This window comes from Sminthopsis crassicaudata, chromosome 5 (assembly GCF_048593235.1).
Source record: "Sminthopsis crassicaudata isolate SCR6 chromosome 5, ASM4859323v1, whole genome shotgun sequence".
NCBI classification, from domain to species: Eukaryota; Metazoa; Chordata; class Mammalia; order Dasyuromorphia; family Dasyuridae; genus Sminthopsis; species Sminthopsis crassicaudata.
In genome coordinates this window covers 218,214,150-218,227,962 of record NC_133621.1, presented here as the reverse complement: position 1 = coordinate 218,227,962, position 13,813 = coordinate 218,214,150, and the positions used below count along the sequence as shown (strand labels likewise).

Sequence of the window (13,813 nt, the reverse complement as noted above, 5' to 3'; positions counted from 1 at the left end):
CTTTTTTTTTTTTTTTTTGGTCTTTTCACTTGCACTCTTATAGTCATCGTTCTTCTCGGTTTTGTTGCCTCATTCCATATCATTTCATGTGTCTTTTCAGACTTCTCTGAATTCTTCATTTTCATCACTTCTTAATATAATGAGTAATATTCCATTACAGCACGTATCACATGTGTTTAGCCATTCCTCTGGGGAACTATCCTGGCTGAGGGGAGATAGTTAAATATCAAGGAGAACTGCCCCGTATGAATGGAAGAAAGATGATGTGAAAATGGTCTTTGGGATTAGGCTCGCAGACTTTTTAATGACCCAAAGATTTCTTCAGATGGGCTTGGGAAATAAATATAAAGGAATGCTCAGAAAGGAGAATTGGTCAAAAGAAACTTGCATCACACTCTTCGTGTGTGAACTTAGAGATCTGAGTCAGGCCTTTTTGCTGAAGCAATCCCTCTTAAACTTTTTTTCACCTTCCAGTTTTTGACAGAGTTCCCTTTTCTATGAAGACTTTTATCCCAACTTCTGTCCCCTCTTACTCTTCTAGAAGCATGTATTTCCTTCATTTGGAGTATGGGAGCCTGTTCTGGGTCCCATGTCTCGGGTCTCTCCCCCAAGTTCCCGTCCTTCTTGGTTAGTTACCTGTTGATCCATAACCACCCAGCAGCTCCAAATGCCCCTGACTTATCCCAGTCCCAGGAAGAAATAGAATTGTAGAAAGGAATTGGAAATAGAAGCATAGAGATAGCGGGATAAGCTACTTGCCAGTCAACCAACATTGGTTGGGCATCTAGGTGACATAGGGGACGAAATACTGGAATACAGAAAGATCTGAGTTCAACACTTGCCTCAATCACTTAATAGTTTTGTGAACCTGAGCAAACCACTTATCCTCTGTCAACCTCAATTTCCTTATCTGTAAAGTGGGCATAATACCTCAGAGGATTGTTGTGAGAGTCAAATGAGGTAACATGCAAAGCACTTTGCCAACCCTGAAGGAGTCCATAAATTCTGGTTATTATTATTAATAATTTTTATTACTTTCTTAATCGCCTAGACACTATATAAATTCCCTCCCTTTCAGAATGGGGTATAAAAGCCAGTTTTCCAATATAGAAAGATAGATATAGAAAGATAACCAATAGCATGAAAAAGTATAGGTGATAATGAGAGGGTCAGTAGGATGGGAGAGGAGAGAAAGAGCACTTTGCATTGGTATGGTCAAGGAAAACTTAATGGGAGAGGTGAGACCAGTCGGATTATGAAGGTCTGGTTAGGAACCAAACTGAGAGGACTCCCCTGGACCTGGAGAGGGTCCTCCAGGGAGAGGTTCCTGCAGGGAAACGGAGCGGGCTACACTGCTCGGGGTAGGCTCCTTCTCACCCAAACTGTTCTTGCTGCACCCAGATGTGGAGCAGATGGCCATCGACTGGCTGACAGGCAACTTCTACTTTGTGGATGACATCGACGACAGAATTTTTGTGTGTAACCGGAATGGAGACACCTGTGTCACTCTGCTGGATGTAGAACTCTACAATCCGAAGGGCATTGCCCTTGACCCTGCTATGGGGTGAGACGGGTCGCTGAGGGGGGCCCAGGGATGCCAAGAGGGAGAAATCCAGCCTCCCTTTCTCTAGCCTGGCAGGGGAGCCAAAGAGCCAGGGTTGGGCGGGAGCTTACTAACCCAACGGGTAACCTCAGCGTCCCGTATCCCTCGCCCACAGGAAGGTGTTCTTCACGGACTATGGCCAGATCCCAAAGGTGGAACGCTGTGACATGGATGGGCAGAACCGAACCAAGCTGGTGGACAGTAAAATCGTGTTTCCTCACGGAATCACTCTGGACCTGGTCAGCCGGCTGGTGTACTGGGCTGACGCCTACCTGGACTATATCGAAGTGGTGGACTATGAGGGCAAGGGTCGGCAGACCATCATCCAAGGCATCCTGGTGAGAATGGGCGAATGGAGGTGGTCTCTAAATCTTTTCTCAGTTCAGAATTCTCCCGGGCTGTGCTCCTCAGGGAAAGGGAGATCATTCTGGCTGGGTGCCTGTACCTCCCATCTAATTGGGAAGGGGAGGCCCGTCATCCCACAGCACACTGCTGGGAAACAAGGGGCGATCACCATCTCATGTCCTGGCCGAGCAGCAGGAATCGCCATCTCCGGGTGTCCTGAAAAGGAGAGGATGGCTAGAGGAAGCTAAGAGAGAGAGTCTTAATTTTTTGTGAGTCCTAGATCTCTTTGGCAGTCTGGTGAAGCCGATGGACTCTTTCTCAGAATCATGTTTCTAAATTCATAAATAAAATGCATAGGATCAAAAATGAAACCAGTCAGACAGAAATACAGCATGTTAACATATAAATTAAAATATATTTTGTATATTTTATTATATGCTATATTATTTATTTTACTATTAATTTATATTGGTTGTACATTTTAAATTAATAAAATATATAATAGATAATAAAATAGCATGTGATATTATATATGATAAAATATGTAAAATAACAAAATATAATTTTTTAAAAACAATTAAACAACCCCACAAATTTATAAACCCTAGGTTAAGAATCTTTGGACCAGAGGGCAGTATGAGAGACCCTGGGTGTGGCCCCCCTCTGTAATAATATTACTGCATATTTAAGGCAGTATGACATAGTGGATAGACCATTAAAGGTAGGAAGAACTGGATTCAAATTCTCCCTCTAATATGTACTGGCTGTATGACTCTGGCCCTACATGGCTAAGACAATAAATACAAGGAAAAGGTAAATCCGGAAGAAATTTGGACCTGCACTGGCAGAGAGAATTTCACCTGGAAGCTCCCTGGAAGTAAAATCACAGGTCCAGTGCCTCTCCCCATCCCTTTCTCGGTACATTTGATTTTCACAATAATCTTGTGGAACAAGCGAGACAATATTTTACAATCGAGGAAATTGAAATACAGATAGGTCACAAGGATTTCCCAAGGCTCTGGGATTAGTGAATGGTGTTCTGGGATCTAGCTGGGTGGAAGGTGCCGAGGGGCAGGGAAAGGGTAAGTATTTGATACCTGCATTCCTTCCATTTCACATCAATCTCTTCTCTCCCTATGGCTCCCCCCAGATTGAGCACCTGTATGGCCTGACCGTGTTTGAGAACTACCTCTACGCCACCAACTCAGACAATGCTAATTCACAGCAGAAAACTAGTGTCATCCGAGTGAACCGGTTCAACAGCACAGAATACCAGGTGGTCACTCGGGTGGACAAGGGGGGAGCCCTCCATATTTATCACCAACGGCGCCAGCCCCGAGGTAAGAGACCTTCAGCTCTCCAAAAAAACAGCTTTTGTTTTCTAGAATCCCCGGTCCCACTGTGGTAGCCTCCTGGGGATCCCCTGCCTCCACCAACCCACTTATTGAAAATAACAATAATGACAACTTACATTTAGGATACTTGGAGTTCACATATCACTTTCCTTGAAAATGGAATAGACAACGTTGAACCCATTCTGTAGAGGAAGAAATCTGAGGCTTAAAAAAAAAGATTAAAAATTTTAATAAATTAAATGTCAGAGGAGCTGGATGATACAAAGGACAGAGCATCAGCTCTGGAGTCAAATGCAGCCTCAGACACTTACTAGCTATGACCCTGGGCAAGTCACTAAACTCCAGTTGCCTCTGAAAAAAACAAAACAAAATAAAAAGTTAAGCATCTCTGAAAGAGATGCTGGTAAGTGACTGCCCTGGGGTCCAAAGCAGCTCCCTGGGCGGATCCATCCCTGCTCTGTGCCCAGAAAGTCACTGGCCAGAGCGCCAACTCAGGGTTAAATAAGGGAGACTCGGAGCCTCTCATCCCTTAGAGGGGGAGTGAGGGACGAGCTAAGAATGTTTAGGACTAACTGCTTCCAGTCTGGGGCAGGGCCATGGAAGGTGGGCAGCGTCCCCCTGACCTTTTCTCTCCTTCCCCCCTTAGTGAGGAGCCACGCCTGTGAGAATGACCAGTACGGGAAGCCAGGAGGCTGCTCGGATATCTGCCTTCTGGCCAACAGTCACAAAGCCCGGACCTGCCGCTGTCGTTCGGGCTTCAGTTTGGGCAGTGATGGGAAATCCTGCAAAAGTGAGTGATCCCCCCCAAGCCTATGTGCATGACCTTTGGGATGGCCTTGCTGAACCAACCTTGTTCCCCTCTTTTAAAAAATCTTTGTTACAAGGGATAGCTTAGTGGGAGGGAGGGGTATTTTTGGAAAAGAAGGCAATGTGGAGCAAAATTGCAATAGAAATAAGATGCTGAAAGAGCAGCAGGACAGGGGGAAACGAGGGGCTGAAAGGAAGATATGAGGCGAGCTTTGCCTGTCTGCCCAAGGTCTGGTTTTGCAGTGTGTTTGTGTAGGCGTCGAGAGTTGGACTCTGCCCATCTGTTCTGGGTCCCTGCTGCTCTGGTCCAGCTCCCCAGTAGGAAGAGAGAAGAAAGGTTGGGTTGGCTTGTCACCTGTTCACTTGAGATCAGCGATTTTTGTCCATTTCTACTGTGGCCACGTCTGCCCATTTTCTCCATGTATGCTTGTGTCCCACACCACTCTCTACTTTAACTCCTTCCTTTCCCTAAGGCCAGTGATAAGTATCTCTCTTTGTCTCTCTCTCTCTCTGTCTGTCTGTCTGTCTCTGTCTCTGTCTGTCTCTGTCTCTCCCTCTCTTTTTCTCTCTGTCTCTCTGTGTCTCTCTCTGTCTCTGTCTCTGTCTGTCTCTGTCTCTGTCTCTCTCTCTCTGTCTCTCTCTCTCTCTCTCTCTCTCTCTCTCTCTCTCTCTCTCTCTTCCTCCCTTCCTCTCTCTTTCTCCCCCTTATCTCTCTATCTTGTATCCTGAGAATGGTAGAAACTTGTGGGAAGAAGGAGGAGGAAGAAAAGGAAAAGCACAAGATGTTGGTTCAGGGTACCCTAGTGAGGGACACATGTGTTGCCTTATAACTCATACTTTTTCCTCCCGTCCCTCCTCCTCAGGGCATTCTGGGACCCAAGCCCCTTCCTTCTCTTTACATTCTGGGACCCAAGCCCCTTCCTTCTCTTTACATTCTGGGACCCAAGCCCCTTCCTTCTCTCTACATTCTGGGACCCAAGCCCCTTCCTTCTCTCTACATTCTGGGACCCAAGCCCCTTCCTTCTCTCTACATCTCCACAGGTCCCAGGCTCAGGCTGCCACCCCTGAAGCAGGATGGTGGCTGAGGATGCCTTTTTAAATTATTCTCCCTCCCTCTGCAGAACCAGAGCACGAGCTGTTCCTGGTGTACGGAAAGGGCCGGCCAGGTATCATCCGAGGCATGGATATGGGTGCCAAGGTCCCTGATGAGCACATGATCCCCATAGAAAACCTCATGAACCCCCGAGCGCTGGATTTCCATGCGGAGACAGGCTTCATCTACTTTGCTGACACCACCAGCTACCTCATTGGCCGTCAGAAGATCGATGGCACCGAGCGGGAGACCATTCTCAAGGATGGTAAGGGTCTCTAAAGGGAGAGGAACAGGCAGCACATGTTGAGGAATAAGTACTCTGGAGCGTTTTGTTTGTTTGTTTTTTTCTTAGAGATTTTTCAGCACCAGACTCATCCTCTGACTGGACAATAGAAAACTTGGAGATTTGGATGAAAGATAAAAAAATGAAATTTTGTCTGCAGGAGGAGATTGATGGTAGAGAGGTTGGGGAAAAGACAACCTCCCTTAGTGAGCGACGTAGAGCTAGGGCAATGGATGCTCATCCATCTAGGACTCGTCCTATAATTCCCTGGGAGCATCCCAGACCTCTTTCTCCTTGGCTCACCAGAGAGGTGGCTCTGAGCTCTTAGACTTCACAGCATCGACCTAATTGTGCCTGGGGCCACTCATATTAGCATTGGGATGAGGGGAGATGGGAAGGGACAGAGCAGTTTTGTGTTCCTGTGAGATGGTGGGACTTCCTGCCAGAATGAGTGTAGGTAGACCTTACTTTATGTTGGGGCAAGTACAAAAGTGAGTCATGCTTTTGTAATTTGAATCCCATTTCCTCCTTGACTTCTATTCCCAGTTTATTGGCTTGATGCCTTCAGTTCTGATTGTTCTCCAGGGGTGACCAGGTTCCTGAGCTCATAACTTTACATCCCCTTATATCCTTATATTCCCCTCCAGCCCATCACGGATTCCCCTTCAGTGATCCAGAAACAAATGGGGAAATTGGATGGATTGGGATTCCCCTACCTGTAATGATGCAATTAATCAACAAGAATTTGTTAAAGGTTGACTATCAGCCAGGCCCTCTGCTAAGTGTTAGAGAGAGGAAAGAAAATGTAAGACCAGTTACTACCCTCAAGGAACATGCATTCTGATGAGAGAGATCCCACATCTATAAATAGGTGGGCAGTAGCTACTAAGAGAACTGTCAGGAAGGAGGGGGAAGGAATTAGCAGATGAATAGACTGACAAAGGCCTCCTGAATTAGGGGACTTTGGAGCCTTGAGACCCTGAAGTGAGGAGAAAAAGCATCCCAAGCCCTGAGACAGAAGAGGAATTGTCATGTCTAAGGAGCAGCAATTAGGCCAGCCAGACTTGGGTGAAAGGGAGTCAAATGTGAGAAGACTGGAAAGATGGGATGGGGCTAGGGGATGAGCTGGAAATGACTGAAGAACTTATACTTGAAGCTAGAAGTTGGGGTTTATTTAGTAGGGGTTTAAGAAAATCGCTTTGGCAGTTGTTCAGATGGATTAGATTAGAGAGACTTAATGCAAGGAGACTAATTGGAAGGGTATTTCAAAAGCCTAAGCAAGAGGTGATGGGGAACTAAACCAATGCACACACACACACATAATATATATATATATATATATATATATATATATATATATATATATATATATATATATATATATATATATATATATATATATATATACATACACACATATATATATATACACATATATACATATATATATGTATATATATATATATACACACATATGCATTGTATAAATATACATACATATATGTACATATGAAAGATGTGAAGGTGAAAAGTACAAGATTTAGCCACTGAGTTGGTTTGTGGAGTGAGCAAGGGTAAGACATTGAGGATGACACCTGAGTGGCTAAGACAGGGAAATTCACAAAAGGTGTAAATTTGGGAAAAGATAAAAAGTTCTATTCAGAACCGGTTGAGTTTGAGATGAGATGCAATTTGAAATATTCAATAGGAAATTGGTGGTGGTAAACCAAAGCTCAAGAGAGGGACTTGGGCTGATGAGAGATAATGGGTTTATCAAATGAGATAAAGTGGTGTTGTTATTGTTGTTATTATCTGCCCTTCTTTACAGAAGATGAGCTAGACAAGAAAGTGTAGATTTAAGTGGGGAGGGAGGAAGCCTCACTTTCTCCAACAGGGTCCAGGGGCAAGATAGAGATCCAGATGGCTGGAGATGGCTTTAGATGCAGTGGGATGTGTAGAAAAGGTGAGTTGGCTGAATGAGATAAGGCAGAGACAAAAGAGAATAGGTCCCAGGCAGAGCCTTAGGCATAATTACTGTTAATGGCTGTGACATAGATAAAGATCTAACAAGAGTAGCTAAAAGGGAGATATTCTCTGATGGGGAGGGGGAGGGGAAGAAACAAAGAGAGAGAGTATTATCAAGAAAACCTGGAGAGAAAGGGGTTTTTGCTGGGAAGAAAGTGACCAATCATGTCCTGGGCCTCTGGGGAGTTAAGGATGGAGACTGAGGAAAGGCCATTAGATGTGTAAATTAAGAGATTTTTCGCAACTTTGGAGGGAGTGGTTCATTTGGATAATAAGGTCAGAAGCCTTTTGGAAGAGGGTTGAATCCACTGAGAGGAAATAGAGGCAGACAGCGTAGGTGGCTTTTTCAAGGTATTTAACTGAGGAGGAGAGGAAAGACAGGATGATAACTCTTGGAGATAATGAGATCTGTTGAAGCTAGGCGTTAAGAATGGAGGAGACATGGACAGCCAGGAAGGAACTAGTAGATAGAGAGTGATTAAAGACTAGGGAGATAAAGGGGATGATGGATACTAGAGAAATCTGCCAGAGAAGATGGGAGGCAGTGGGATCAAGGGTATACATGGAAGGGTCGGGATTTTTATGAAGGGCTACATCTTTATTAGACTACAATGAAGTTGAGGACAGTTGGGGATGAGAAGTAGGGGAAAGGAAGTTCCTGGCATGTGGCTTTAAACTTTTTGGTTAACATATGAGATACATAGGAGTGGGTAGAAGGGGAAGGAGCCCTTTGGGAAGCAGCCTCAGTAGTAAATGAGATAGAGAACTAATTAGGGAAGAATAGAAATACTTCCTTGCTACAGTTTGGGCTCTGTTGAAATTAGTTAACATAAATTTGTGATGGACTTGGTCAGCATGATTTGTGACTTCCTCTAGCTTTATTCACCAGCATGTGAGTAGGAGTAAAGGAGGAAGATGGTAATACAAGTTTGGCAATACATGGTCATCAGTAGGTCAAAAGAGAGAGTTTGGAAAGTAGAGCATAGTATAGAGTAGAAAAGTTTCAATGGTAGAAAATGGAAAAGGAGGAGTTTGCAGGGATGATGGGCTAGAAAAGTCCATCTGAGGAGTAAAAGGATTGGTGATGACAATAAGGGGGGAAAAGTTAGGATTTTAAGGTAAAGGGAGAGATGGAATGATAAAAATTAAAATTATACAAAGAATGTTCAGAATTTAAGAACACTGAATTTAAAAGGTTGTGGTATGACCATCCTGGTTTATAGCTGAGTTGGAGTAAAGGATTAGGTCATGGCAGTCGACTAAGTGGTTTGAAGAACCAGGAGTCAGAGTATCTGAGGAAATTTCAGTATGTAAGTTGAAATCTCCTAGTATGGAGGCAGAAATTAGAGTGGAGAGGAAAACTTTGACCCAATCATTAAGCTCATTAGGAAAGGACAATTAATTTTGAGGATTGGTAAATAATGACCACCAGGATCTCAATTGGGTGATAATTTCAGATAGCCTGAACTTCAAAGGAGAGATTCTTGAATGATGGCAGTAGAGAGAGTCTAGTCTGAATGGGGTAATCAGAAGCAAGGAGTGAATACTGCTTCCCCACTGAAAACAGTGAATCAAGGGCTATGAGAGAAAATACAATCCGCATTGGAAAAGGTACCCAGAGTTTCAGGAGAGTTTCAGTGCCAGCCCTCAGTGAGCACTAGAATGAAAGAACAAGAGAAGAGGTTTAAGAAAAATGGTTAATTGTGGGACAGGTATTCCAAAGGGCACGATGGGAGGGGTAGATGGATCTGGAGTGGGACATTGAGGGTTATGGTTGAGATTACTGAGTTTGAGGGAGTGAACAACTGGGATTCAGTTATCAGGAGTTCAGGATTCTGAGATGGAGAGAGTATGGGAATATGCTAATTAGAGAATTCAGCCTAGGTAAAATACTAGTAGATGGGAAAGGACTTAATAAGAAAGGTAGATGATTAAAAGGTTCAAAGTTGTCCCTCAATTTTTTGACTAGGCAAGTTCCTCAACAGGTTGTGTGCTGTGAGACTTCATGAAGTCTGTCTTAGAGCAGGCACAAACAGAAAGAGGTATGTTCTGGGAACTCAAGGAGCACAGTCAGGAGACAGGAGGTAGCATGTTCTAGGGTGTGGTATATACCAATCTGGGGAGTAAACTGCTTCTAATTTACCACTAGATCACAAAAACTTCCTGTAATTTTTGAAGCCATTCTCTGACAAGTACAGTCCAATGCTGCCTTATCTAGGCCCCATCTTCCTGGGCCTAGAGAAGAGGATGGAGGTCACTAAATGATATAAAAATCTTCCTGGGCCTAGAGAAGAGGATGGAGGTCACTAAATGGTATAAAAATCTTCCTGGGCCTAGAGAAGAGGATGGAGGTCACTAAATGATATAAAAATCTTCCTGGGCCTAGAGAAGAGGATGGAGGTCACTAAATGATATAAAAATCTTCCTGGGCCTAGAGAAGAGAATGGAGGTCACTAAATGATATAAAAACTAAGATTTCTGTATTGGGAAGAAATAGGTGGAAGTTGCAGAGGGATTGACTTGGGCTTGATATAAGAAAACACTCCCACAATTAGTTCTCATTGTCTCAAAGAAGAAAGGGTTGCCATGGGAAGTGGGTTTTTTGCTTACTGTAGATTCTCAAGTGATGTTGAATGGTCACTTGTTGGAAGTGTTGCAGGGAAGATTCTTGGACAGGGATAAGTTAGATTGGATGGCCTCTGAGTTCTCTTTCAACTCTAAAATTCTGTGGTGCTAGTTAAAAGAGAGGAGATGAATGCTTTCGTTGAATGAAAATAATCACTTTTCTGTTTATTCATCTTGTATCTTCAAATTTTGTATGTTGTTCCTTGGAGATATCTGCACATGCATATATTTATTTGGCCATCCATGTCAGTTATAAGTTCATTATTCTTGAGACACAAGCTGCCATATACAATATCATGAGGACATGCTCTTTGACATAGATGCATACAAACACATGAAATAACCTACTTTTTTTTAACCACATACTCACTGCCCATCCCCAACAACTCTTTGTCCTCAGCACAGAAGAGTATTGAGTGTCTGACATGGTAGAAAAAGGAAGATCTGGGCCTCAGTTTCTCTATTTGCAAAATGAGAAAGTTACACTAGACTATCTTTAAACTCTCAGTGGGTACAGTGTGTGCTTGTCTTAAAGGGCTAGAACAGGCATATTGTTGGTTAAAGGTTCCTGCCTTGCTTCTCATCCCTTATCCCACCCTAGGTATTCATAACGTGGAAGGTGTAGCTGTGGATTGGATGGGAGACAATCTGTACTGGACTGATGATGGGCCCAAGAAGACTATTAGTGTGGCGAGGCTGGAAAAGGCAGCTCAGACCCGTAAGACGCTAATTGAGGGCAAGATGACTCATCCCAGGGCCATTGTGGTAGACCCACTGAATGGGTAAGTTCCCAGGGGGTCATGAATTTGCGGAAAACAGAGGCCAGAACAAAACCTAAAGTACTTGTAGCAGGGGAACACCTGGCCAGAACGGGATGGAAATCAGGAGTGGGGGAGGGAGATAAAGGAACCAGGAAATTCAGACAGAGCACCTAGCAGCTGAGGCAGAATACCAGAACAAAGGCTGAAGTGGGGGGAGGAATCCATATGGAGGGGTATAACATGTAAGAATTACTCCAGAGAGGAGAAAAGAGTCCATCTTATCATGGTCAGTAGAGTTTTAGGGGGAAATAGTATGAAGAGCCAAGAGAGTCCTTAACTATAGGGGCCAGAGGCCAAAATATTCTATTCAATATAGCACAGGATGATTCTAGGGTATCAAGAGTGGTGGAAACAAACGGCTTTGGTTCTTCTTTGCCCACAGGTGGATGTATTGGACAGACTGGGAGGAAGACCCCAAAGATAGCCGCCGGGGACGACTGGAGCGAGCCTGGATGGATGGCTCCCACCGGGATATCTTTGTGACATCCAAGACAGTGCTGTGGCCCAATGGCCTGAGCCTGGACATCCCTGCGGGGCGCCTTTACTGGGTAGATGCCTTCTACGACCGAATTGAGACTGTGCTACTCAATGGCACTGACCGAAAGGTGGGGTTATCTGTGTGCGTCTGTCTTTATGTTGATATGTGTCTGTGCCCATGGCTAGCCTAGGACTTGGAGCATAAGGAGACTGGCATTCTAGCTTCCAGCCCAAGTCCTTGGGGGAAAAGGGTATCACAGAAGGATGGCGTCTTTCAGCAGTTTTAGGGTTGTTGGTTTTTTTGGGTTTTTTTGGCTTAGATAGATTTAAAGGTGTAGGAAATACTAGTGTGGAAACTCCCTCCATTGGTATAGCACTCCTCTACATCTGCATTTAGGGATGAGATTTGGCCCTGTCTTGGAGGGGAAAATCCCCATTCTGACGGGGAAAAGAGGGCCCGGATCAAAGACATAGATAGAGAAAATTAAACACAAAGAGGGTTCAAGATAGAATATGCTACCCACCTCCCAAGAGTGAAGTGATGGACTCTAGGTGTATAATGAAACACATGAATTTTGGATGTAGTTGTTTTGCTTTATTATCCACAAGGGATTTGTGAGGGAACTTGGTAGGGGAAGCACGGAAGAGATAGGTCCAGGATTGGCTGGGGATGTGGATGGGGCAGAGTGGAGTAGAGCCATAGTGAAAGCAGTAATGGCCTCCGGATAGGCCATGAATGGGCAGCTAGCTAACCCAGTGGATGGAACACTGGCCTGGTATCAGGGGAGCTCTCTGGGCTCAGACATGGTAGCTGTGTATAGCCACATAAGTCCGGGAGGCAGCTAGGTGACTCAGTGGATAGAGGAGGGATGGGCCAAGCGTCAGGAAGACCTGGTTAAAAGCTGGCCCTTACCAGCTGTGTGACTTTGGGCAAGTTATTTAACTCTTGTTTTTCTTAAATTACTGGAGACACTCCAGTGTCTTTGCCAAGAAAACCTCATGAACAGTTTGGTCCATGAGGTCACGAAGAATTGGACGTGACTGAATGAATAGACAACAACAAGGCCATAAATTGGGGCTCTCATTCTTCCTGGAACTTCCCAGGACTGCACTGAGTAGTGTAGGGACTACATTATCTATGTTTGCCTTTCCTGACAACCCAGGAGTGTTCTGGAGCTTATTTAACTCTAATCCAGATGGAGCCTGCTTAGGACTCCTTTCCCCATTTTTATGACACCTCCCAGACTAGGTTCCCCACTCCTGACTCATTGACATCTTTCAGTCTGAGTGACCTGTGTGTCTCCCAGATTCTCCCTAATGACCCTTCTGCCCACTCGTTGTGCCTCCCACCAAGACCCCTCCATCCTGACTCCTCCCTCCCTCTCCAGATTGTGTATGAGGGTCCCGAGCTGAATCATGCCTTTGGCCTGTGTCACCACGGCTCCTACCTCTTCTGGACTGAGTATCGAAGTGGCAGCGTGTACCGTTTAGAGCGGGGACCACCAGGCACGACCCCCACCGTGACTCTGCTTCGAAGCGAGAGGCCCCCTATCTTTGAGATCCGCATGTACGATGCCCAGCAGCAGCAAGGTACTCCGGGCCCAGGTCTAGGGAAGACGTTTAGTTGCCCTTTCTTTCCCTTAGATAGCAGCCACAGGAAATGAAGCAGCCTGGACTGCAGCTGAACTGGGGGGGAGGGGGAGCTTTCTGGCAGAAAGGGCCATCCATCATGCCCCTTTGTCTTTATTTCTTCCATTATGGTAGATTGGGAGAAGAAATTCCTGTTCCACTAAATCTGACTAAGTCTCTACCTCTCTTGCTCATTTTTTCTCCTATTTCTATTTCTCATAAACTCCTGGACAACCGGTCTCCTTTTCTTCTCTTTTTCCTCCATTTCTATTTCTTCAATCCATCTTCTTTGCGTCTCTCTTCTTTGGCCCCCTCTGACTTTGCTTCATCCCCGTATTCCCATCCTGGTCCTCTCTCTGTTTCATCTCCCTGCCCCATTCCCTGATTTGATCCATTCCTTGCAGTGGGAACCAATAAGTGCCGTGTAAACAATGGGGGCTGCAGCAGCCTCTGCCTGGCCACTCCTGGTAGTCGACAGTGTGCGTGTGCAGAAGACCAGGTGCTGGATGCCGATGGCGTCACCTGCCTTGGTACGAGGGGACCCGGAAATGTGGGTTAGCCTGGGCTGTTGGGAGTCCTTTGTCCTGGCGTTGGGTGGGAATGGCCTCGAGCCAGAACAGTGATGGTGAGGGAGAACTTGGTATTGAGGAACCCAGAAGTGAGAAATGGGACACGACAGCAACTCTTTTGTTTGTTTTTATTGAAGCTTTTTATTTTCAAAACATATTCAAGGATCATTTTTTACCACTG

The 13,813-nt window shown here is 45.0% G+C and overlaps 1 protein-coding gene across 2 annotated transcripts in view; it reads left to right on the top strand.

Annotated features, from left to right (window-relative positions):
* Positions 1–13,813, top strand: part of LRP1 (LDL receptor related protein 1) — a 105,069-nt gene that overhangs the window by 24,555 nt on the left and 66,701 nt on the right. For both annotated transcript variants that reach the window (XM_074269895.1, XM_074269893.1), the window contains 9 exons: positions 1,402–1,564; positions 1,719–1,941; positions 3,099–3,288; positions 3,950–4,093; positions 5,232–5,468; positions 10,738–10,918; positions 11,340–11,562; positions 12,823–13,024; positions 13,468–13,593. In XM_074269895.1, coding sequence (XP_074125996.1) covers positions 1,402–1,564; positions 1,719–1,941; positions 3,099–3,288; positions 3,950–4,093; positions 5,232–5,468; positions 10,738–10,918; positions 11,340–11,562; positions 12,823–13,024; positions 13,468–13,593 — 1,689 coding nt within the window. The remainder of the gene's footprint in view (positions 1–1,401; positions 1,565–1,718; positions 1,942–3,098; positions 3,289–3,949; positions 4,094–5,231; positions 5,469–10,737; positions 10,919–11,339; positions 11,563–12,822; positions 13,025–13,467; positions 13,594–13,813) is intronic.